This window comes from Pongo abelii, chromosome 4, assembly GCF_028885655.2.
Source record: "Pongo abelii isolate AG06213 chromosome 4, NHGRI_mPonAbe1-v2.0_pri, whole genome shotgun sequence".
NCBI lineage: Eukaryota > Metazoa > Chordata > Mammalia > Primates > Hominidae > Pongo > Pongo abelii.
This window is the reverse complement of record NC_071989.2, coordinates 146,389,722-146,415,120: the sequence shown is the minus strand read 5'-3', so window position 1 is coordinate 146,415,120 and position 25,399 is coordinate 146,389,722. Positions and strand designations below refer to the sequence as shown.

At 42.3% G+C, this 25,399-nt stretch overlaps 1 protein-coding gene across 5 annotated transcripts in view; it reads left to right on the top strand.

The window, feature by feature from the left end:
- FAM13B (family with sequence similarity 13 member B) overlaps positions 1-25,399 on the top strand; it is an 89,669-nt gene that overhangs the window by 9,632 nt on the left and 54,638 nt on the right. For 4 of the 5 annotated variants that reach the window (XM_054556573.2, XM_024247211.3, XM_054556572.2 and 1 more), the window contains exons 2-7: positions 2,115-2,283; positions 4,179-4,370; positions 4,810-5,022; positions 14,799-14,976; positions 15,591-15,732; positions 19,577-19,737. In XM_054556573.2, the coding sequence (XP_054412548.1) occupies positions 4,214-4,370; positions 4,810-5,022; positions 14,799-14,976; positions 15,591-15,732; positions 19,577-19,737 (851 nt within the window). In that variant the 5' untranslated portion in view covers positions 2,115-2,283; positions 4,179-4,213. The remainder of the gene's footprint in view (positions 1-2,114; positions 2,284-4,178; positions 4,371-4,809; positions 5,023-14,798; positions 14,977-15,590; positions 15,733-19,576; positions 19,738-25,399) is intronic. The other variant, XM_024247213.3, reaches the window with a different exon arrangement.

Genomic DNA, 25,399 nt, shown 5'->3' with positions numbered 1-25,399 from the left:
TTTGTTGCTGCTGTATCCATCATCATCCTCAGGAGAGAGAGAAACTTGTCGTCAGAAAGATTGATGCCTTTGATTGTTTTCCTAGTATTGAGGGTAAATTTTTACTGATGAATTCATAGATTCCTACCCAGCCTCACCTTAGAAAAATATGCTTTCAGGTTGTCTAGTTAGAGGTTGCGGGTAGTAGAGGTCATGAGATGAGATAATAGGCTCCTGACTGGGAGCAGTGGCTCACGCCTGTAATCCCAGCAAGGTGGGAGGGATTGCTTGAGGCCAGGAGTCTGAGACCAGCCTGGGCAACATGAGACTTCCTCTCTACTAAAAATACGGCTGGGCATGGTCGTGTGTGCATGTAGGCCCAGCAATTTGGGAGGCTGAGGCAGGGGATTGCTTGGGTCCAGGAGTTTGAGGCTGCAGTGGGCCATAATTGCACCACTGCACACTCCAGCCTGGGTGACAGAGTGAGACCCTGTCCCGAAAAAAAAAAAAAAAGAAAACAGGTTCTTGGTTTCATTCACAAGGCATTCTAAACACTGAGTAGCCGTTTTGGTGATGTATAGAACTTGCTCCCTGACAGACTTTTGTAGTGAGTTTTCATTTATAGTACATCAAGCAAATCCCCCTTTATGTCATGAGGATATCAGCTTGACTTTTAGTGTAAGTCTGTTAAATAACTTATCTCTGAAGTTAACTTCGAAGTTGTTTTCAAATGGATAGGTAGGTAGATTAACTACATGTCTTAGCAGGCATTTCAGGATGTTTTGCAACTAATCATCCACTAAAAGATTTGTTATGGGAATGTGGTTTTCCTTCCCTTCAGTTTTTAATGTTCCTCCTGGAGGTGTATGTTACTAATAACACTTCTTTGAAAACCACACTGATTGATATTACTCTTTTGCTTACCTGAAGCTTCTTGGGCAGAGTCCTGCAGTGTAGTTTACTGAGCTTATTAAAAGATTTGTTAATAAATGACTAGAATTCACAGAGGATAATGATACCATTAGAATTCATAAAGGATGATGAGACCAAATATTAAACACTTTGCCAAACAAGTTCTTCTCTCTCTCCCTAGTCTAATTGCTGGTCTTTTAGCATTATGCAAAGAAGAGAGAGGAGACTGGTTCTCTATCTACTACATATGTTATCTCAGTTAAACTTAACAGCTGTACAGGTGTTATTCTTTTTTTTTTTTTTTTTTCTGAGACAGGATCTCACTTTGTTGCCTAGGCTGGAGTGCAGTGGTGCAAACACAGCCCATTGCAGCCTCCACCTCCTGGCAGAAGTGATCCTTCCGCCTCAGCCTTCCAAGTAGCTGGGACTACAGGCACTACTATACCTGGCTAATTTCTAAATTTTTTTGTAGAGATGGGGTCTCACTATATTGCCCAGGGTGGTCTCAAACTCCTGGGCTCAAGTGATCCTCCCACCTTGGCCTCTCATAGTGCTGGGATTATAGCCATGAGCCAGTGCACCTGGCCTGTACAGGTAGTTTCTTATTTTATATAAAGAAACCTAGGCTCAGAGACATGGAAGTTGTTCACCATCATGTATCTACAAAATGACGGAGTTATTAATTGAATCTAAACCTTTCTGGGACTGTTCTTTTTGCTCTTTTCGAACATATGCTATCGCTTCTCTAAATTAGGGAGCTCAGGCAACCACTATGTCGTATACAAAAAAAAGAAGAAAGTACTTAAGTATAGTAGCAAGCTTAAATCATATCTTTGATTCTTTGATCTTTTGAAAATACTTCCATGTTTAGTTCTGAGTATGTAGGAAATGAGGAAGGAATGGGATGGGGTAGGCTGTCTACACATAATTGAGGAAAATGGATTATTTAAATGGTGTAGTCCTTGAAGATGTGTCCTGTCACATATCCTCCTTTGCAGTTCGTTTATTTATTTATCTTCAGCAGAAAGATTCTTCTCCAGTTTTCCATCATCATCTGAAACCTTTGCAAGGTTTTGCCTTTAGGTTACAGATAGATTTTTCAGACAGAAGAATACCTTTCAGTATAGGTAACCTCTTAAGAGGACTTTACTGCTGCTTCTATTAATAGTCTCTTCTGACAGTTAAAGATGTGGGAAATTGAAATAATTGTTTTTGTCTTGTAGATTAACTGCTGAAGTACTGATCGAGTTCTGCATTTCTTCAATGAGGAACTACAGGCTGATCTTCTGCCATAATCTCAAACAGCCATAAATGACAAAAGAATGCTTGCTCAGTGAGGGTAGCTGGTGCAGAAGCCATTTTTTAAACTTAGGTGTATTTAAGTACTGAAAGGTAAGTTTTCAAAATGGTAACTATCTCGTGCTCTATAAATCCATAGAGATTTTGGAACTTGCCCCTGTAGCTGCTATTTAATTTAACTTGAGGTTTTATAGTTCTTAGCTGGCACCAGATACATTGAAGAATGGATGTTGCTTGTCTGAGACTATGTAAATGTATGGCATTTTGCTATCCTTAAGTTAATTTTTTCTTTTCTTTTAAGTTGGCTGCATTGTTTCCTAGTCATGTTGTGACATTCTTGATCCAGTGGGTATACACTTGATCCAGTGGACCTTATTTTTGTAAACTTATGAATTTTAGTAGACTTATTTTTGTGATTTGCTTTCTTTCTCTTGCAGTGAGAAAGAAATTGTTTTTCTGGGGTGATGGAAAACATACCAGCTGGTGTCATTTTGTTCATTATCAACCTTTGAGTTTTTCTTTCTTTTACAAATACTCTTTTCCTACATAAAGTAATAAACGTGTAGTGTGTTTATTTTAGAAAATAAATTTTTCTTGGGATTACTTGTTCTCTGATGTGTCAGATATTGGAAATGGCCATCTGAGACATTGTTTTCTCCCACTCCTTTACTGATCACAATTCCTATAAAATTAGGACAAATAACTATTTCTTCTGATCTAGATGGCTCTGAAAATTTTTCTTTTGGATAATTATGAAATAACAGTGTTAAGGACAGGCACGACGGCTTGTGCCTATAATCCCAGCGCTTTGGAGGCTGAGGCTGGCTGATCACCTGAGGTCAGGAGTTCAAGACCAGCCTGGCCAACATGGTGAAACCCCGTCTCTACTAAAAATACAAAATTAGCCGGGCGTGATGACGCGCACCTGTAATCCCAGCTACATGGGAGGCTGAGGCAGGAGAATTGCCTGAACCCAGGAGGTGGATGTTGCAGTGAGCCAAGATTGCACCATTGCACTTCAGCCTGGGCAAAAAGAGCAAAACTCCGTCTCAAAAAATAAAAATAAATAACAATGTTGATAAAAGGACATCTCTTATTGAAAGTTGATGTCCAGAAATGAAAAATTTCTTTTTTATAAAAATGTATTACAGGCCAGGCGCGGTGGCTCACGCCTGTAATCCCAGCACTTTGGGGGCCGAGACGGGCGGATCACGAGGTCAGGAGATGGAGACCATCCTGGCTAACATGGTGAAACCCCATCTCTACTAAAAATACAAAAAAATTAGCCGGGCGTGGTGGCGGGCACCTGTAGTCCCAGCTACTTGGGAGGCTGAGGCAGGAGAATGGCATGAACCCAGGAGGCAGAGCTTGCAGTGAGCCAAGATTATGCCACTGCACTCCAGCCTGGTCAACAGAGTGAGACTCCGTCTCAAAAAAAAAAAAAAAAAATTTATTACAGCTGCTTTATCATGTAGAAATAAGAACTCATTAATCTTGTTCTTATTAGCCCATCATTTATAAAAAGTGGTTATTAGATCATCACTTTCTAAAAAGTATTCTCTCCTGTTTGGGCTTATGAATTGGGGGGTTAGATGAGCTTTATATGGCACAGTCCAGAATGGGTTTGGATTTACCTGTGTCATTAATAAGCTTGTTCAGTAAAGGTTTTCTTGGAGCCAAATTTGCTCCTTAATTTGTCTTTGGGACATTAATGCCTCTTGCTAAATCTTTGATGATTAACTTTGCTATTGTTTGATAAGTATGCAAGCACTAAAGGGAGCATTCAGCACTAACTCTTCATAATAGGGAATATGTTTAGGTAATTGTACTGAACTTCATCTATAGAACACACTGTGGGCCTGCTAACTGGAACATATTTAAATAGACGAGAACACATTCAGGTGTAAAGCATTTTTCTTTAATGTATCTAGTCATATTGCCACCTGTTAATCATTATAGTCTTTTTTTTTTTGTCTTTCATTTGGCAGAAAAGACAGCTTTGATTTCTGGCTGCAAAAAAGATATGAGGAAGAGCTCCTCCCCTTCCTTGAGTAACTGCAACTCCGTTCTTGCTAACAAAATATTTGGAATTCCACTTGATGAGCTGCAGCAGGGAGGACATCCAGACAATGAGGTTCCATTCATAGTCCGCCACGTTGTGGACTATATTGAGGAACATGGTATACATTTCCTTACTTTGAGGGCTAGCTTTTGTTTTAATAAACACAACTTACCCCTTTTTGACCTTGGATTTTTAATTTTTTTTTTTAATATGGAAAGTCCAAAACATAGGAAAACTAGAAATTCTTTTTAATGTTTTAGTGTGATTTTTACTTAAATTCATATACTTAGAAATGATAGTTGCCCAGCCTAGAACAAGTTTTAGTGGGGGTGATAGGGATATTTTTAATGGATATAAGGGGTGGGATAAAATAGAATATCCCTTAGAACAGAGATAGTATGTTTCTAGATGTATAATTTGAAGGTTTTTAGTCAAGTCACAGGAGCCAAGAAAGGCTTTCCAAAAGTATGAGTATTTTAAGTTAATTGGAGAATGAATATATATGGTCAAGCCGTTGACATTGCAGCTTATTGAATGATTGCCTTGAACTAACGTAGGAGGTCTGGAGCAACAAGGACTTTTTCAAGTCAATGGAAATGCTGAGACAGTGGAGTGGCTTCGGCAGAGATATGACAGCGGAGAAGAGGTGGATTTGGTTAAGGAAGCAGATGTTCCCTCAGCTATTAGCCTTCTTAGATTTTTTCTTCAAGAACTTCCTGAACCTGTTATCCCTGGCAGTTTACATATTCACTTGATGCAGCTTTCTCAAGGTAACATAATTTGATACTTATCAATTGGTCATTTGTTGTTAATTTCCTAGTCTTTACCTTTTAGAAATCTTGACATGTAAACAGTAAGTATAGTATTTTAGAGATTACTTTGGTATTTTCTCATTTGCTTTTTGGGGTTGTATGATCTTGTCATAGGAAAGGCAACTTCCGGGATCCCTCTAGTACTATTTACTTTTTGTGATTGGTTTTATTAGCCTAAGATACAGGGTGAAGAAGAGGAAAGGGAGGAGACAAGAACAAGGAATAGGAGGGGTCATCAAAAAGAAAGAAGAGAAATTTATGTAAGGTAATGTGTGTGGTGGCACAATGTCCAATAGTAGCCAAAGGTGTTGCTTAGTGGTGATATTACCACTATTAGGGTTACTTATCCCTGGTTTCATAGAATTTCCTAGCAAAAGCAAGAAGACAACTTTGATTCTAGGCTTGGAATATACCTAAAACTTGTTCTTGGACACTTAGCTAAAGGAAATGAATATCAAATTGAACATTAGATTCTAAGCCAAAGAAACAAAAAAAGATGTATCTTTGTTAGATTTTTTTGGTGGTGACTAAAAAGTAGTGCTTAGCTAGAGTGGAACAGGAACACGAAAAATAATGGTAGAGGCAGCAGAAAGGTCAAAGAACCAAGAAGTGAGGAAATGCTTCTGTTCCTAGAGCCAAATGGTATTCATATATATGTAATGGAGGGACATGCTTCATTATATAGGAAAATGTATAAAGTTGGCATATAGCATTATATATTTCTTGAATTTTATTTTATTTTATTTTATTTTATTTTTTGTATTTTCACTTTCTTTTTTTTTTTCATTGCCGTTAACTTTTTTTTTTATTATTATTTTTTTAATTTATGAAGTATTTATTGATCATTCTTGGGTGTTTCTCGGAGAGGGGATATGGCAGGGTCATAGGATAATAGTGGAGAAAGGGTCAGGAGATAAACACATGAACAAAGGTCTCTGGTTTTCCTAGGCAGAGGACCCTGCGGCCTTCTGCAGTGTTTGTGTCCCTGGGTACTTGAGATTAGGGAGTGGTGATGACTCTTAAAGAGCATGCTGCCTTCAAGCACCTGTTTAACAAAGCACATCTTGCACCGCCCTTAATCCATTTAACCCTGAGTTGACACAGCACATGTTTCAGAGAGCAGAGGCGCTCCTCCCTTCCCAGATGGAGTGGCCAGGCAGAGGCGCTCCTCACCTCCCAGAGTGGGCGGCCGGGCAGAGGCGCTCCTCACTTCCCAGAGTGGGCGGCCGGGCAGAGGCGCTCCTCACTTCCCATAGGGGGTGGCAGCCGGGCAGAGGCGCTCCTCACTTCTCAGATGGGGCAGCTGGGCAGAGGTGCTCCTCACTTCCTCCCAGACCGGGTGGCAGCCGGGCAGAGGCGCTCCTCACCTCCCAGACGGGGTGACCGGGCAGAGGCGCTCCTCACTTCCCAGACGGGGCGGCCGAGCAGAGGCGCTCCTCACTTCCCAGAGGGGGTGGCCGGGCAGAGGCGCTCCTCACTTCCCAGACCGGGCGGCCGGGCAGAGGCGCTCCTCACTTCCCAGACGGGGCGGCCGGGCAGAGACGCTCCTCACTTCCTCCCAGACGGGGTGGCGGCCAGGCAGAGGCGCTCCTCACCTCCCAGACAGGGCGGCCGGGCAGAGGCACTCCTCACTTCCCAGACTGGGCGGCCGGGCAGAGGCGCTCCTCACTTCCCAGACTGGGCGGCCGGGCAGAGGCGCTCCTCACCTCCTAGACGGGGTGGCCGGGCAGAGGCGCTCCTCACTTCCCAGACGGTGTGGCGGCTGGGCAGAGGCGCTCCTCCCTTCCCAGATGGGGCAGCCAGGCAGAGGCGCTCCTCACTTCCTCCCAGACGGGGTGGCGGCCAGGCAGAGGCGCTCCTCACTTCCCAGAGGGGGCGGCCGGGCAGAGGTGCTCCTCACTTCCTCCCAGACGGGGTGGCAGCCGGGCAGAGGCACTCCTCACCTCCCAGACGGGGCGGCCGGGCAGAGGTGCTCCTCATCTCCCAGACGGGGCAGCCGGGCAGAGGTGCTCCTCACTTCCTCCCAGACGGGGTGACGGCCGGGCAGAGGCACTCCTCACCTCCCAGATGGGGCGGCCGGGCAGAGGCGCTCCTCACCTCCCAGACGGAGTGGCCAGGCAGAGGCGCTCCTCACTTCCCATATGGGGTGGCGGCCGGGCAGAGGCGCTCCTCACTTCCCAGATGGGGCAGCCAGGCAGAGGCGCTCCTCACTTCCTCCCAGACGGGGTGGCGGCCAGGCAGAGGCGCTCCTAACCTCCCAGACGGGGCGGCCGGGCAGAGGTGCTCCTCATCTCCCAGACGGGGTGGCCGGGCAGAGGTGCTCCTCATCTCCCAGACGGGGCAGCCGGGCAGAGGTGCTCCTCACTTCCTCCCAGATGGGGCGACGGCCGAGCAGAGGCACTCCTCACCTCCCAGACGGGGTGGCCGGGCAGAGACGCTCCTCACCTCCCGGACGGAGTGGTCAGGCAGAGGCGCTCCTCACTTCCCATATAGGGTGGCGGCCGGGCAGAGGCACTCCTCACTTCCCAGATGGGGCAGCCGGGCAGAGGCGCTCCTCACTTCCTCCCAGACGGGGTGGCGGCCAGGCAGAGGCGCTCCTCACTTCCCAGACGGGGCGGCCGGGCAGAGGTGCTCCTCACTTCCTCCCAGACGGGGTGGCGGCCGGGCAGAGGCGCTCCTCACCTCCCAGACGGGGCGGCCGGGCAGAGGCGCTCCTCCCTTCCCAGATGGAGTGGCCAGGCAGAGGCGCTCCTCACCTCCCAGAGTGGGCGGCCGGGCAGAGGCGCTCCTCACTTCCCAGAGTGGGCGGCCGGGCAGAGGCGCTCCTCACTTCCCATAGGGGGTGGCAGCCGGGCAGAGGCGCTCCTCACTTCTCAGATGGGGCAGCTGGGCAGAGGTGCTCCTCACTTCCTCCCAGACAGGGTGGTGGCCAGGCAGAGGCGCTCCTCACCTCCCAGACGGGGCGGCCGGGCAGAGGCACTCCTCACCTCCCAGAGTGGGCGGCCGGGCAGAGGCGCTCCTCACTTCCCAGAGTGGGCGGCCGGGCAGAGGCGCTCCTCACTTCCCATAGGGGGTGGCAGCCGGGCAGAGGCGCTCCTCACTTCCCAGATGGGGCAGCTGGGCAGAGGTGCTCCTCACTTCCTCCCAGACGGGGTGGCGGCCAGGCAGAGGCGCTCCTCACCTCCCAGACGGGGCGGCCGGGCAGAGGCACTCCTCACCTCCCAGACGGGGCGGCTGGGCAGAGGCGCTCCTCACCTCCCAGAAGGGACGGCTGGGCAGAGGCGCTCCTCACTTCCCATATGGGGTGGCAGCCGGGCAGAGGCGCTCCTCGCTTCCCAGACGGGGTGGCGGCCAGGCAGGGGCGCTCCTCACTTCCCAGATGGGGCAACCGGGCAGAGGCGCTCCTCACTTCCTCCCAGACGGGGTGGCGGCCAGGCAGAGGCGCTCCTCATCTCCCAGACGGGGCAGCCGGGCAGAGGCGCTCCTCACTTCCTCCCAGACGGGGTGGCAGCCGGTCAGAGGCGCTCCTCACATCCCAGACGATGGGCGGCCGGGCAGAGACGCTCCTCACTTCCCAGATAGGGCGGCCGGGCAGAGGGGCTCCTCACATCCCAGACGATGGGCGGCCAGGCAGAGATGCTCCTCACTTCCTAGACGGGGTGGCGGCGGGGCAGAGGCTGTAATCTTAGCACTTTAAGAGGCCAAGGCAGGAGGCTGGTAGGTGGAGGTTGCAGCGAGCGGAGATCACACCACTGCACTCCAGCCTGAGCACCATTGAGCATTGAGTTAGCGAGACTCCATCTGCAATCCCAGCACCTCGGGAGGCCGAGGCAGGCAGATCACTCGAGGCCAGGAGCTGGAGACCAGCCCGGTCAACACGGCGAAACCCTGTCTCCACCAAAAATACAAAAACCATTCAGGCGTGGCGGCCGTGCCTGCAATCCCAGGCACTCGGCAGGCCGAGGCAGGAGAGTCACAGGAGCCTGAGGCAGGGAGGTTGCAGCGAGCCGAGATCATGGCAGTACAGTCCAGCTTCGATAACAGTGGGAGACCGAAAAAAGAAGGAGAGGGAGACCGAAGAAAGGGGAGAGGGGAGAGGGGAGAGGGGAGAGGGGAGAGGGGAGAGGGGAGAGGGAGGAGGGAGGAGGAGAGGGAGAGGTCTTGAATTTTAAAACTACCTTTTTAGGCTTTTTTGGTATTATGGAGTTCATTTAGTTTTTGAATCGGGGCTTCTAAAGAAATTGAGTTATGCTAAGAAATTATAACTACTTCCTTTATGCCTATCTCTATCACAGCTGGGCATTCTATAATATGTGTGTATATATCCTTAAGTATTATGTTGTCAGAGAAGGTGTATTTTCTTTCGAAAGTGTTTATCCGTCTTTTTCTTAAATTTTAAACTGTGAGCCTAAGTTAATTAGATGTCTTTGATTTATGTATAAAGGTCAATGCAAAGACGTTCTGTGACCCTCTTACCCATGTTTTCTGTACAGCTAAATCATAAGGCTTACTTTGAACTTGCTATATTCAGGAATGGGTAACCTGATTCAGTCCTGTTCTTTTACTCTATAATCTGGATCAAAAAACAGGTTTTAAAACGAAATGTTATTAGTAAGGCTACCCTTTTTTCAATGCATCACTTTAATTTTTCTCCCCCCAAAATTACGCTTTTTTGTTTTGAATTTTCGAATCCATTTTATTATTACAGGTATTTTTTCAAATGTTTATGTTGAGACACATAATAAGCATTTTGCATTTATTAAATATGAACTGAAACCAATATGGTAAAGGTTTTTTGAGCCTTTTAAAATAACTCTAGAGCCATTCTCTTTATAGTGATAGGTTTCCATGTTCCCTCTGTTAGCTGAATTGCAGACATGTGTTTAAAGTTTCAAGAGTCAGATAATCTTTCAGTCCTGAATGAAAATTTATAAATTAATAATTGCAGTGAGATTTAATGGAAGCAAAGTCATTGACTTACTGGTAGAATCTATCAGAAGGTATTTATTTTTCACTAGGATTGTCATTTCAATTGGTTTTCATTTATTTGTTGTTGTTTTTTTGAAATGTCCTTGCTCTGTTGCCCAGGTTGGAGTGCAGTGGTGTGATCCTAGTTCACTACAGCCTTGATCTCCAGGGCTTAAGTGATCCTCTCGCCTCAGCCTCTTGAGTAGCTGGGACTACAGGCGTGCACCACCATGCCTGGCTAATTTTTTTAATTTTTTTATGTTTTGTAGAGACAAGATCTTGCTATGTTGCCCAAGCAGGTCTTGAACTCTTGAGCTCAAGTGGTCCTCCTGTCTCAGTTTCCCAAAGCACTGGGATTATAGGAGTGAGCCATTGTACCTGGCCTGGTTTTCATTTAAAATTATGACAGCATCGTGTACTGTTGGGACAACTAAGTTCCTCTTCAAAGACACAACTTTCTGGTCATAAATTGTAAACCAATCCTATCCCTTCTTTTCTTTCAAAAATCACGCATTTACGCTATCTGAAAAAGTTTCAATCTTAGCCATGGCCTGGCTTTCATTTAAAATTATGACAGCACCATGTACTGTGTTGACATTCATGGAATTACAATACGCATCTTGTTACTTATTCTTATGCTGACATTCACTTGTGAAGGAATTTAAGATATGCAAAAATTTGCAAAAAAGATATGCAAAAAAAAGCAAAAATGCTTATGGTCAATAAGTGCTTTCATGTTTAATATGAGAAATTCACTGTTTTCTTCTATTTTCCACTTATACATATATAATCATTAGCATATGTATGTATGTGTGTACATATACTCACATATACACCCGTTTCTTTAATAGCTGTGCAGCTAGGTATGGTAGTATTTGGGGTGATATTGGCATTTATGTTGTAATATCATCTGTTCATTCATTCATTTAGTTATTTTGGGAAGGTGTCTAGATCTCTGAACAAAGTTTCCTCTCTTCATTTACTGTAGATAATTTTATTTGTTTCTTTTATTTTTTGAGACAGAGTCTTGCTCTGTCACCCAGGCTGGAGTGCAGGGGGACCATCTTGGCCCACTGCAACCTCTGCCTCCCAGGTTCAAGTGATTCTCGTGCTTCAGCTTCCTGAGTAGCTGGGACTACAGGTGTGTGCTACCGTACCCAGCTAATTTTTGTATTTTTAGTAGAGATGGGGTTTCACCATGTTGGCCAGGCTGATCTCGAACTCCTGACCTCAAGTGATCCATCCACCTTGGCCTCCCAGAGTGCTGGAATTACAGGCATGGGCCATGGCACCCAACTGTAGATAAATAATATGATAATATTTTAATGTTCACAAATACATGACAGTTATTGCTTTTAAGATCATGGAAGAAGCACTGTTGCAGTTGCATTTCAGCTTTTGTTTTTAAAAAGTGGTTTCATTTTTCTGTGGTAGCTGGACAGTGCATACACTGGTGTGGTTAAACCTTTTATTTAGACTAGGGTTTCACAGCCTTAGTACTGTTGATTTTGGGCTTGATAATTTTTTGTGATGGGGAATTGTGTACCTTAGGATGTTTGGCAGCATCCCTGACCTCTACCAAAGGCACTGTCTTCCCCAAAGTCATGACAACTGTTCATTGTCAGATGTCGACAACTTCTGGATTAGACCATAATGGTTAGTCCAACTGCTTATACATTGTGTTTTGGTAGAAAACATAGCTAGCAGTTTTGTGGATTAGTTAGAACATTTCCAAAAAATGTTGCAGTACTTGAAGGAATTGTTAGGGGAAACTTCTCTGGTACATACATTATTTTCCCTGGATATGATTTAACTAGAAAGTAGACTCCAAAGGAAAGAAATTTAAGCAAGTATGTATATATTTAATGTATTTGAAATGCTTCTCTGCCTTATTTGAAGACTTGAGATATAGGCCAGTATAGGTACAAATGTGTAGAAGAAATGTAGCCAAACAAAACTTTGGATAAGGATAGCATTTCAAATAAAAACAGTATTGCCCACAAGCTTACCACCTCAAGTCAAATGGTGTAGTATGTTCAACATCTTTTTTCAGTTATTGTGTATTCATTCAGTGAATTCAATTAATGTTTATTGAACATCTGCTATATGCTAGGCAGTGCTCTAGATCAGCAGTCCCCAACCTTTTTGACACCAGGGACTGGTTTTATGGAAGACAGTTTTTCCACTGATGGAGAGGAGGAATGGTTTTGGGATGAAACTTTTCCAACTCAGATCATTACGCATTAGATTCTCATAAAGAATGTACATCTAGATCCCTTGCATGCATAGTTCACAGTAGCATTCTTGCTCCTCTGAGAATCTAATGCCACCACTGATCTGACTTGCTGCTCACCTCCTGCTGTATGGCCCAGTTCCTAACAGGCCACAGACTGGTCTGCAGCCCCGGCTGGGGACCCTTGCTCCAGATACTGAGAATTCAGCACTGAAAAAAACTAGATGAAAATCTCTGCCCTCATGGCTGGGTGTGGTGACTCACGCCTGTAATCCCAGCATTTTGGGAGGCTGAGGCGGGAGGATCACTTGAGCCTAGGAGTTCTAGACCAGTCTGGGCAACATAGGGAGACCCTGTTGCTACAGAAACTTCAAATAATAGCCAGCTGTGGTGGCATTTGCTTGTGGTTCTAGCTACCTAGGAAATTGACGTGGGAGGATCGCTTGGGCCTGGGAGGTTGAGGCTGTGGTGGGCCACAGTGATCATGCCACTGCACTCCAGCCTGGAGTGACAGCCTGTCTCAAAGAAAGAAATATCTCTGCCCTCACAGAACTAAAATGCTATAGGGGATAAGGGAAGATGGTAAAATAGATGATAAAAATAAACATATGGATAGGTATGCTAGACGTTAAGTGCTACAGAGCTGGAGAGAATGTTAGGTAGAAGTTGTCGGTGTTGGTATCTTCATTATATTGGTAATATTAACTGCTTGCATTTTTGATATGTGATTTTCTAAAATAATTTTCTGCTAAATGCTTAGGTTGTTAAAATTTCTCATCAGTTATAGGTACAGTGATTTAAACATTAATCCAGGGACTATTCTGTCTGATTTTAAAATTGAAGTACTGGTACATTTGAATAGACAGCTGGTAATATTACAAAGTATAGAAGAGTTGTTATTGGTTGCATTTTAAATTTTAAGTAAAACTCACGTGACTGTAGCCTTTCCTGATAAATTTTTTTTTTTTTTTTTGAGACGGAGTCTCGCTCTGTCCCCCAGGCTGGAGTGCAGTGGTGCGATCTCGGCTCACTACAAGCTCCGCCTCCTGGGTTCATGCCATTCTCCTGCCTCAGCCTCCTGAGTAACTGGGACTACAGGTGCCCGCCAACACACCCAGCTAATTTTTTGTATTTTTAGTAGAGACGGGGTTTCACCGTGTTAGCCAGGATGGTCTCGATCTCCTGACCTTGTGATCCGCCCGTCTCGGCCTCCCAAAGTGCTGGGATTACAGGCGTGAGCCACCGCGCCCAGCCTTTTTTTTTTCTTTTTGAGACAGGGTCTCACTCTGTCACCCAGGCTGAAGTGCAGTGGCATGATCTCAGCTTACTGCAACCACTGCCTCCCAGGCTCAAGCCATCCTCTCACCTCAGCCTCCTGAGTAGCTGGGACCACATGTGTGTGCCAGTACACTCAGCTAATTTTTGTATTTTTGGTAGAATGGGGTTTCGCCATGTTGCCCAGGCTGGACTCAAACTCCTGAGCTCAGGCGATGCGCCTGCCTCAGCCTCCCAAAGTGCTGGGATTACAGGCGTGAGCCAGCATACCAGGCCAAATTTTTTTTTTTTTAATCAACATAGTACTGGAGTCCTATTTCCTGATAAACTTTTTAGACTAGTATTATTTTGCAGAGATAGCTAATATCATGACCGTAACCTTTTACCAAGAGTTTTTCAGTAAAATAATTTTAAGAACCTGCGGAAAAATACAAAATGAAACATAATTTAATTGATTTTTACTCATGTAGCACAATAAATCACTTCATTTCGAGAGGACCTCTGAGCACTTATTTCTCCCAAATGGGATCCTCACCAATCAGTGGAATGAATACGGGTCTAGTTTCTGTTAATGAAAACTCATTGACACAATAAATACAAGGCCTAACTTGTGTGATAAAGTTTACTTGATAAGCAGAAACCAACATAAATTTAGAGGAGAAAAACAGACGAGAAATGAAAGACCTTTTAATTTAGTTCTACTGATATTGCTGAAGATAATTGTTTATTTTAGGAAACCAGGAGAAGAAAATCACACTGTTACCTTGTTCTTTCCTTGTTTTTACTTTCATCTAAGCTGAAAGGTATCACTGATACTATTGGCCCCTCAAATTGCATCTCTGCTTTGCTCACTAGTGGTTTGTATCATCTGGCATGGCCAGTGCATTTTGACTTCTTATAGTTGGCACTAGTGTGGAAACACAGGTACAGTCATGCTGGAGACAGTAGGATGAGAATTAAAAAAAAAAAAAAAAAAAAAAAAAACTAGAGAATTGGGGCCAATGAGTAATAGATGAGGAAAACATCCTCCAGCAATTAAGGGATTGAGTTCCTTTTTTCCAGCTCCTCTTCTCCACCTCTTTTCCATTTCATAAGTGAAATACAAAGCCTTAAGGCATTTGGCCCCAGTAGAGGAAGTGAAGAGGTTTTGAATTGTTGTAGTAAAAAGGTGATGTGGGTAGAGTAATGTGAACCTGGCAAAATATCAGAGCTTTGCTTTTTCCTTTATTGAAAAAAACCTGTTATTATTGTTTTATAGATTATAATAATGAAGATGAATTTGGAAGAAAGTTGAGGTTCCTCTTGCAACAGCTTCCACCTGTTAATTACAGTTTGTTAAAGTTTCTGTGTAGATTTTTAGCCAATGTAGCATCACATCATGAAGAAATTTGGTCTGCAAATTCTTTGGCTGCTGTCTTTGGTCCAGATGTCTTCCAGTAAGTTGTTTCAAAAATTTTTGTTTAATTTTTAAAAATTAGGTATGTGAGACCGGGTGCGGTGGCTCACGCCTGTAATCCCAGCACTTTGGGAGGCTGAGGCGGGCGGATCACAAGGTCAGGAGATCGAGACCATCCTGGCTAACATGGTGAAACCCCGTCTCTACTAAAAATAAAAAAATTAGCTGGGCATGGTGGCGGGTGCCTATAGTCCTAGCTGCTCGGGAGGCTGAGACAGGAGAATGGCGTGAACCCAGGGAGGCGGAGCTTGCAGTGAGCCGAGATCGCACCACTGCACTCCAGCCTGGGCGACAGAGCGAGACTCCATTTCATAAAAAAGAAAAAAAAAAATTAGATATGTGAAATGGAATCATTATATTGTCTCCCAAGGATCGTAGGTTGCTTGATGAACATTTTTTATAGTAGATATGATTAATTCTTACAGCATTTTTGTGAACAGGGTACAAATTAGGTGGGTTTTACAGATGGGAGAATGGAAGCACAGAATGGTGACATAAATTGCCCATGTTCATAAAGTATCTCATTGGTTGTCTTCTACCTTTACCTGTGATTGATTTAAGAACTCGCAATTCAATTTGGACTTCTATTCTTAGCATTTACACAGATGTGGAAGATATGAAAGAGCAAGAAATAGTGAGCAGGATAATGGCTGGACTTCTGGAAAACTACTATGAGTTTTTTGAGAATGAAGAGGAAGATTTTTCATCTAATGATTTAAGTTCAATTACTGAACAGGTGAGAATATTCTATTTGGAGGGATAATTTTTTTTTTTTTTTTTTTTAAGAATAATATGCTCTTAAAGACTTGCCACAGACATAAGTGGAATTTAAGTACTGACCTGGAAGTAATTATCTTGGTTATTATATGTAATCAATAGGTGGCACATTCATGATTTTTTTCCTGAACAACATCCTGTCCTCCATAATTCTATTAATAAGGAAAAGGCATTAAAATTAGAGTATGTGGTAGAGATTTTTTGTTTCTTTTCCTATTGTTTATTTTGTAAGGATAATGCAGTGTTTTGGTTTTTTGCAGAGAAACTGCTAGCATAGAGAAATATAGGCAAGGGGTGAGAAATTTAAAGTAGAGGGAAAGATTCAGTACACATTTTTAAAAATTTGAAGTTTTTCTTCAGTAATACAGCAAATCAACGCAATAGAATAATTGTCACTAATGGGAAGCATCTGGATATTAATAGTTTAAGTGGCAGGTAATTTTTAAATTCTGGTGACTCTAGAATATTAAAATCTCTTTCTGAGGTTACATTATAATCTTTTAAAAAATGGTTTTATTAATTATAGAGACAGGGTCTTGTTATGTCACCCAGGTTGGTCTTGAACTCTTGGTCTCAACCAGCCCTCCTGCCTTGGCCTTCCAAAGTGTTGGTATTACAGGTGTTAGCCACCACACCCGGCCCCACAAAATGATTTTAAAAAGTGTGATATTACATGTTAAAATAGGCCAGGCGTGGTGGCTTACGCCTGTAATCCCAGCACTGTGAGAGGCTGAAGTGGGTGGATCAGCTGAGGTCAGGGGTTTGAGACCAGCCTGGCCTACATGGTGAAACACTGTCTGTACTAAAAACATAAAAATTCACCAGGCATAGGGGCATATGCCTGTAATCCCAGCTACTCGAGAGGCTGAGGCAGGAGAATTGTTTGAACCTGGGAGGCGGAGATTGCAGTGAGCCGAGATCGTAGCACTGCACTTCAGCCTGACCGACAGAGCAAGACTCCATCTTAAAAACAAACAAAAATGTTAAAATAATAGTATCTCTGTACCAAAAAGGTGTGAACTGAATAAGTTTTTATTCTCAGTTTTTAAAGCCTTCTTTAAAAATTTTTTTTGATAGTTTGCTGTTGTGCCAAGCTTTTATTAATCAACCACAATAATTCCCACCCCTGCCCCAACCTTTTTTTTTTTTTTTTTTTGAGACAGTCTCGCTCTGTCACCCAGGCTGGAGTGCAATGGTGTGATCTTGGCTCACTGCAACCCCCGTCTCCCAGGTTCAAGCAATTCTCCTGCCCCAGCCTCTCGAGTAGTTGGGACGACAGGCGCTTGCCACCATGCCTGGCTAATTTTTGTATTTTTAGTAGAGACAGGCTTTCGCCATGTTGGCCAGACTGGTCTCAAACTCCAGGCCTCAGGTGATCCACCCACCTCTACCTCCCAAAGTGCTGGGGTTACAAGCATGAGCCACTGCACCTGGCCCCCTTTTATACTTCTGAAAACTTTTTTTTGGCCAGTGTTTCCTTGCTTAGATTACCAGATGGATATTAAGTACATTCTCTCAACTTTCACTAGTTAATAAAATACATAGATGGGGAAAGAGGATAATTTCCCATTAGATCTACTTTAAAACCTGATCTATCATTGGAGATTTTCACCTTTGTGTTGAAATCTTACCTCTCAGTTAATCACTTAGGCCAGTGATTTTTCAGTCCTTTTCATTAGCATTATACATGATGTGGGATAGACTAGGAAAGACATTTATAAACACAACAAATTATACAGAATCTGTTGCATGTACTTTACATGTGAACTTAATGGTTCACTAACTGTTTTGTTTTTATTTTTGTTTTTGTTTTTGAGACGAAGTCTTGCTGTGTTGCCCAGGCTGGAGTGCAGTGGTGCGATCTTGGCTCACTGCAACCTCTGCCTCCTGGGTTCAGGCAATTCTGTCTCAGCCTTCCAAGTAGCTGGGATTACGGGCACATGCCACCACATCCGGCTAATTTTTGTATTTTTAGTATAGGTTGGATTTCGCCATGTTGGCCAGGCTGGTCTCGATCTTCTGCCCTCAAGTGATCCACCCACCTCGGCCTCCCAAAGTTCTGGGATTAAAGGCATGGGCCACCGCGCCTGGCCTAAGTATTGTTAATAATGACTTTTTAACTTTTTAGTGACCCATCTGACTAGTGACCTTGATAGACCTGTGGTTGAGACCTCCTGCTTTAGGTAGTTTGGATGGTGGATGCTCTCTTCATTTATGTAAAAAATGATGTTACATGTAGAAACTAGGATCTATGCTATTAAAGAAATGACAACAATTTCAGTTATAATGATAGGCATTATTGCTTATCATGTATAGACATTGCTGAAGAGTTTACGTATATTAATCCTTTCAACCAGCTCTGTGAGGTAGTTAGTATAGCATCTCCATTTTATACTGAAGACTTGGACAAGTTAAATAAGTTGCCAGGAAAGGGGCAAGTAGGGATGTGTGAATATAGGTATTTCTGCCTCTGAGGCCTAGCTTTTGACTACTGTATTATACTTTATTTAATTTCGAAACCGAATCTTACTCTGTCACCCAGGTTGGAGTGCAGTGTCACAATCATGTCTCTCTGCAGCCCTGACCTCCTGGGCCCAAGTGATTCTCCTACCTCAGTCTCTCAAGTAGCTGGGACTACAAGTATATGCCACCATGCCTGGCTAATTTTTGTACTTTTTTGTAGAGACAGGGTTTCACCACGTTGCCCAGGCTGGTCTGGAACTCCTGGGTTCAAGGGTTCCAACCCCCTCAGCCTCTCAAAAGTGCTGGGATTATAGGTGTGAGCCACCGACCATACCCAGCCTGTATTATACTTTAAAATAGGCACTCTGTACTTGTTGATTAGGAGTGTGATAGAATATCACAGTGTAATTACCTTTCTTTTGGTTGCAGTTTTACTTTCTGATAGTATTCTAGTAACTGTATTTGTCCATCAGGAAAAACACCACTGTTACATGTAGTAGTAAACACATTTATTCTAGATATTTCTATTGCATTTTTCTAGCATGGAGAAAAAGCATACTTTTATTGCTCAGAGTCTTTAATGACTAGTATTAGTTTATATTAAGCAATTCTATAGATAGTTTCTTCTTTGGGATAACTTAAAAACTCATTTGAAAATATTTTGCTGGTTTTCCTTCTCTAATATTTCAGTATCTTTTTATTAGTGATTACCTACGTAGCCAATTTGATAATGGAGGACATTTTAGAGCTCCTGCTAGCAAGATAATTATAACCTTGACTTGTGCTTACTGGTCAAAATATGAGTTCTTCCTTGTTATAGGATTCCATCTTTTCATGAATAATTCAATCTGAATCACTTAGAAGTTAGCTGACATTTTCTAAAATGTAGCTAACATATTAAGGCAACATTTTTTTTGCCCTTCTTTTTTCACACTTACTGTATTAAAATGACTTGTTTAAGGTACCTGGAAAATCAGATCAATTAAAAGTCTGTTGTGTTACATTTACGAAACTAGTTAGAAAATTAAGTTTTCTTAATGTTAACTATACCTTACAGGCTTACTTATATTCCTAGATATACTAATTTTGCAATATACTAATATACTAATTTGCAACTAGTGATACACTAATCCTGCTTCAAAATGTTACATTTGTCTGGTTGCAATTTTATTTTGATATGAGAAAGTTGACAGTTACTTACTCCATAAGAGAGATTGCTCCTAGGAAATGAGGAAATAAAAATGAGTTGTTTGTGTTTAAAATTTTCATAGAATAGTATGTCTTAGATGTGTTAACAGTTTCATTACATTTTAATTCTGAATTTCCTTTTATTTATATAGGTTAATGAACTTTCTGAGGAAGAAGAGGAAGATGAAAAGCTGGAACATATTGAAGAACTTCCAGAAGAGGGTGCAGAAAAATCAAATGACATGCCAGAGGTGGTACAATTAAGGATGACTGAAAACATCCTGGAATCAAATAGTGTTACGGCAACAACAAGGTAACAGCTCAGTTGAATGAACTTTAGCTTTTGAGTATTTCATTCGAAGTGTAGACTCACTCCAGCACTCAGGAACACAAACTGTAACTATATGTGAAAGTTTGGCATTTGTGTGTGAAAAAGATCAAGAAGTAAAATTTAAAGATACAGTCTTGCTAAGGAATTTTCAGTTATTGGTGTTAATACCTTTTTTCAAAAACATAACCTCTTACAAATATTTCTTGTTAAAGTTTGTTTTGTATTAGCTTATTAATTGGGCTGGATAAAATTTCAGAACCTCCGGAAGTAGCATCGTTAGAGAAGGAATACAGTGGCTGAATTGACTTGTGTATCCTGTTTCCAGGCTACAATTAGTTGTAACTAGGCTGTAAGGATGGAACTCTGATCCATTAAGATAGTGCTTTCCAATTCTTTTCATGTACAAAATGATAATATTTACATGGCATGCTGGGTAAATTCGATAAATGTGGTAGGCTGAAGACCCTATCCCAGCACATAGCTGGGACCACTGGGCACGCTATTTAGGAAACTTTAGAGAACTCAAGAGAAAGAGTGAACTTTTCTGTGACTTTTGATAAATATTTCCAGACTACTTAAAGGATGTGACCCAGTTTACATTGTCATACTCCCCACATGTATCTTTAGGTCTGCTAAATTCTATGCTAGTTCTCTGTAAAGCTCCATGGTTTACTAACCCTTTCTACTTAGGAGGATCCAGCTATATATTTAGTCCACTAGATATTTTTCATTTAATTTGTGTTCAGTGGAATGGTGGTTAAAAAGAAGAGGAAATAATAATTTGAGTCAGAAAGCAAAATGTCATTTAAAAGTAACTGGTAATATCTAAGGGAAGAGCTATCTATTGCCATTTAGGAAAATTATGAAGTAATTTTAAATGCTGCTAAACACAATTATTACATTTCTCTGTAGGCCTCTGGATCTTTATATTAATCTATGGTTTCTTCAAACATGATCATAATTTTGTTATATTAACATGTTTATTCTCTCTGTTGCCCGATTTAGCATTCTGTTTTTGCTTTTATGTGTGTTTACATGACCTTCTAATTTATTTTTTGATGGTCTCTTAACTGTATTTTAATTATATATTAAAATATTATCTATATGTTCAGATATTTAATTATATTCTAACATTCTTTTTTCTTGATATTTTGAGTTGTTTCAGCTAGCTTGTCAGTACTGTACTGCTACTAAAAAAAAAAAAACACCTTTGTTGTTTGGCCCTTTTTTCCTCCTCCTAAATTATTTGGATAAATTTACTGGAATTGAAGAGTGAACCTTTCTCTGGCTTTTGATAAATATTTCCAGACTGCTTAAAGGACGTGACCCAGTTTAGCCTGTCATTAACAGTGTTTTCTTGAGGACCTTACAATAGATCCTCAAGATAGATTTAAATGGGTGTTTTAAATTTTGTTAATTAATTAATTAATTATTATTTTTCGAGACCAGAGCCTCACTCTGTCACCCAGGCAGGAGTGCAGTGGCACAGTCTTGGCTCACTGCAACCTCTGTCTCCCGGGTTCAAGTGATTCTCATGCCTTAGCTTCCCAAGTAGCTGAGACTATAGGCACGCATCACCATGCCCAGCTAACTTTTGTATTTTAGGAGAGATGGAGTTTCACCATGTTGGCCAGGCTGGTCTCAAACTCCTGGCCTCAACTGATCCGCTTGCCTTGGCCTCCCAGAGTGCTGGGATTGCAGGAGTGAGCCACTGCACCTGGCCTCTAATTTTGTTAATTTAGAGCTCTGCTCTCCAATAAGGTGGCCATTAGCTCCTTCTGTGTATTTATTATTATTTAATGACAGGTTCTCTCGCTCTGTCATCCAGTCTGGAGTGCAGTGGCACAATCACAGCTCATGTATAGCCTCTACCTCTTGGGCTCAAGCAGTCCTCCTGCCTTAGCCTCCTGTGTAGCTGGGACCACAGGTGCTCGCTACCATGCCCAGCTAGGTTTTGTATGTTTTGTAGAGATGGGGTTTCGGCATGTCACCCAAGCTGGCCTTGAGCTCGTGGGCTTACAGGTGTGAGCCACTGTGCCTGGCCACTTGTGTGTATTTAAATGTAAACTTAAACGAACTGAAATTAAATAAAATTGTAAAATTCCTTCCGTATTTGTGCCACCTACATTTCAAGTGCTCAGTAGCCGCACGTGTGGCAAGTGACTATCATGTTGGACAGTGCAGATATAGAACATTTCTATCATTGCAGAATTTCTTTTGGACAGTGCTGATTTAGACAAGTGAATTCATTAAATATTTTTATTTATGTAATTACCAGCAAGGCTAAGTATGGTTTCAAATACATATTACTAATAGCTTCTCTTTGATCATCTGTCTGGTTTTGTAGAGGATCCTCCTTTGCTCCAACACAGTCATTTTAGAAGGATTCATTGGAGATTTAGTGGTTGTCAGTTTTGTTTTTTTTTTTGAGATGGAGTTGCGTTCTGTTGCCCAGGCTGGAGTGCAGTGGTGTGATCTCGGCTCACTGCATCCTCCACCTCCTGAGTTCAAGCGATTCTCTGGCCTCAGCCTCCCGATTAGCTGGGATTATAGGCCCGCACCACCATGGCTGGCTAATTTTTGTATTTTTAGTAGAGACGGGGTTTCACCATGTTGGCCAGGCTGGTCTCAAACTCCTGACTTCAGGTGATCTGCCCACCTCAGCCTCCCAAAGTGCTGGGATTACAGGCGTGAGCTACCATGCCTGGCCAGTTGTTAGGATTCTTTAATTGCAGCTCCTAGAAACAGATTCTGGTTAAAGTATAGAAAAAGCAGTGTATTAATAAGAAGGATTCTGGGCTACAGGCAAATCGAAATGCAAAGATAAAAACATGGGCAGCTTTGTGAAATTTAGAAACCCAGAGGCATGGAATAATCTCTTCAGCATGTGGCTATTACTGTGAGAGTTCTGACTGCCTCCGTCTGTCTGTTATTCTACTTTGGAGCACATAGCTGTGGGGTGGTCGGGAGAGGGTCTGCCCTAAATTTAGTTAGGTGTCTATTCCCATGGCCAGCGTGGAACTGGTCATTGTGATTTATGTGTGTCTGAGGACTGTGTGGGATGGAGGAAGGAGCTAGTTTCCCACGGGAAAACAGGGCTATTACCAAAATGTTGGGGTAGGGATATTAGGCAGCAGAAACAGAAATGTCTACCATTGTGGTCTTCTAGATTTAGTAATATTTATGTGTTTCAGTTAATACCTATACATTTCCCTTTTATTTTAGTTTTGGCTGATAAAGTGTATAAAGATTAAAAAGTGCCCATGACTACTTTATTGGTGGTATCTATTGCTTCATTATAGTACTTTTCAGGTAAATAAAACCCTTTACATGTCATCAGAGTAGAAGTACCTGCTGTTTTTTTAGTTGACATTTATTTATTTATGAAAATGTTAATAATTTAACTCTACTCTTGAAAGTAAAAATATCCACAGTGTGTAGTACCTTCAGACTGCGTTCAATTTATATTCTATTTGTTATTAAAGATGCTCATATTAAAATTTTTTATAAATTACCTATTTTTACATTTATTTGAATGGCAACTTATTTTTACAGATGTTATTACTGCTTGAGATAGAGGCTAAAGATTGAAGATGTTTAGAGGTGTGTCCTCTATGAAATTAAAAGTAAATAAAAATGCATGCCATTTCATAAGTGCTTAATGAGAGATAAGCAAATGAAAAATTGAAGTGGAATGAAGCACACAGCTAGTTAGAGGGAACAGGCCCAGTGTGGTGGCTCACACCTGTAATCCTAGCACTTTGGGAGGCTGAGGTGGGTGCATCACGAGGCCAGGAGATCGAGACCATCCTGGCTAACATGGTGAAACCCTGTCTCTACTAAAATAAAAAAATTAGCTGGGCGTGGTGGCGGGTGCCTGTATTCCCAGCTACTTGGGAGGCTGAGGCAGGAGAATGGCGTGAAACCGGGAGGCAGAGCTTGCAGTGAGCCAAGACGTCGCCCCTGCACTCCAGCCTGGGTGACAAAGTGAGATTCCGTCTCAAAAAAAAAAAAAAAAAAAAAAAATAGAGGGAACAGATGTGTTTGATCAGCCTTTCAGAAAGAATGATTAAGGTTTTTAAATATATTTTTAGAGATATTTATTTTTGCATGTGTCTCTGCTAAACAAGGATATCTGTTTGTTTTTTGTTTGTTTTCACATGGAGTTTCACTCTGTTGCCCAGGCTGGGCTGGAGTGCAGTAGCATGATCTCGGCTCACTGCAACCTCCGCCTCCGGGGTTCTCGATTCTCCTGCCTCAGTCTCCTGTAGCTGGGATTACAGGCGCCCACCCCGTGCCTGGCTAATTTTTGTATTTTTAGTAGAGACGAGGTTTCACCACATTGGCCAGGCTGGTCTCTTGAACTCCTGATCTCTAGTGATCCACCCGTCTCGGCCTTTCAAAGTGTTGGGATAACAGGTGTGAGCCACTGCACCCAGCTCCCATTGAAGTATATTATTTCTAATCCCCAGCCATCCACTTAAGCTTTTTATTCTTGTTTCTTATAAATTATAAAAGTACTTTGCTGAGTCTAGCTGATTTCGTTAGTATAACATGTCCGTTGTTTTAAAAAACTAAGATCATTTATTATATTATTTTTCTCTGAACTCTTCAGAAAGGTAAGAGCGTTTCATTCCTTTGGTTAAATCCCTTTAATGTCTCTCTATTGAAGGAGCCAAAATTCTTAAATGGCCTGTAAGGTTCTATATACGTAGTCTGCCCCATCCCACCCCTAACTGCTGTACCCTTTTTTCCTTTATCTCTTGCCTGCTCTCTCTTTGGTCATTCTCCTTTGGCCATAACAGAATTCTTTAATTCACCAGTCATGTTCTACTTGAGCCTTTGCACTGGACTGTTCTTCTTTATGGATAGATGTGCCCCTGGATAGCTGCATGGTTCTCTCAGTATGTTCAATTCTTTGCTCAAATGTCACTATATCAGTGATAACCTCCTCATCCTCCATTCTTGATCTCCCTTACCCTGTTCTATTTTGTCCATAACTGTTATAACCATCTAACATATGTTTATTATTGTTATTGTCTATCTTCCAGCACTAGAAAGTAAACCATGAGACAGCAGGATTATGTTTATTCATGTATTTATAACACTTAGGATAGTGCCTGCTAAAGAATAGGCACTCAGTAAAGTATTACATGTTGAATAAGTGGAGCTTTAGAAGCAAGATGGAATTTTCTTGAATGTTCAATTTAATATGATTAAAATTACATATATAGCAAATGTGTCAGTGTTCTGAGACAGAAGAAATATAAAATATATTGTTTGATTATCTACCTTGGATGAAAGGAAAGTCAGGGAGAAATTTCCCTAGAATTCATAGGGCCTAGTATATAGGGAGCTCTTAATGAATTTGAAACTGGAGATTGAACTTTTAGTAATTAACATGTCATCTTTTTGAGTATTCCTATGAAGTAATTTGCAAACATTTATTGGAAATATTAGGTAGCCTGCTTTGTATTTCTCTTCAGAAGTAGCCTAGGAAAGTATGTTGGAATCCTAAGAGAAATAAACACTTGGGGGAGGATTTAAATTAGCAATTCTCAAACTTTTGGTCTCAAACATTAGTACCCTTATAAAAAGTTATTGAGGACCCCAATGAGCTTATGTTAATGTGGACTATACTTGT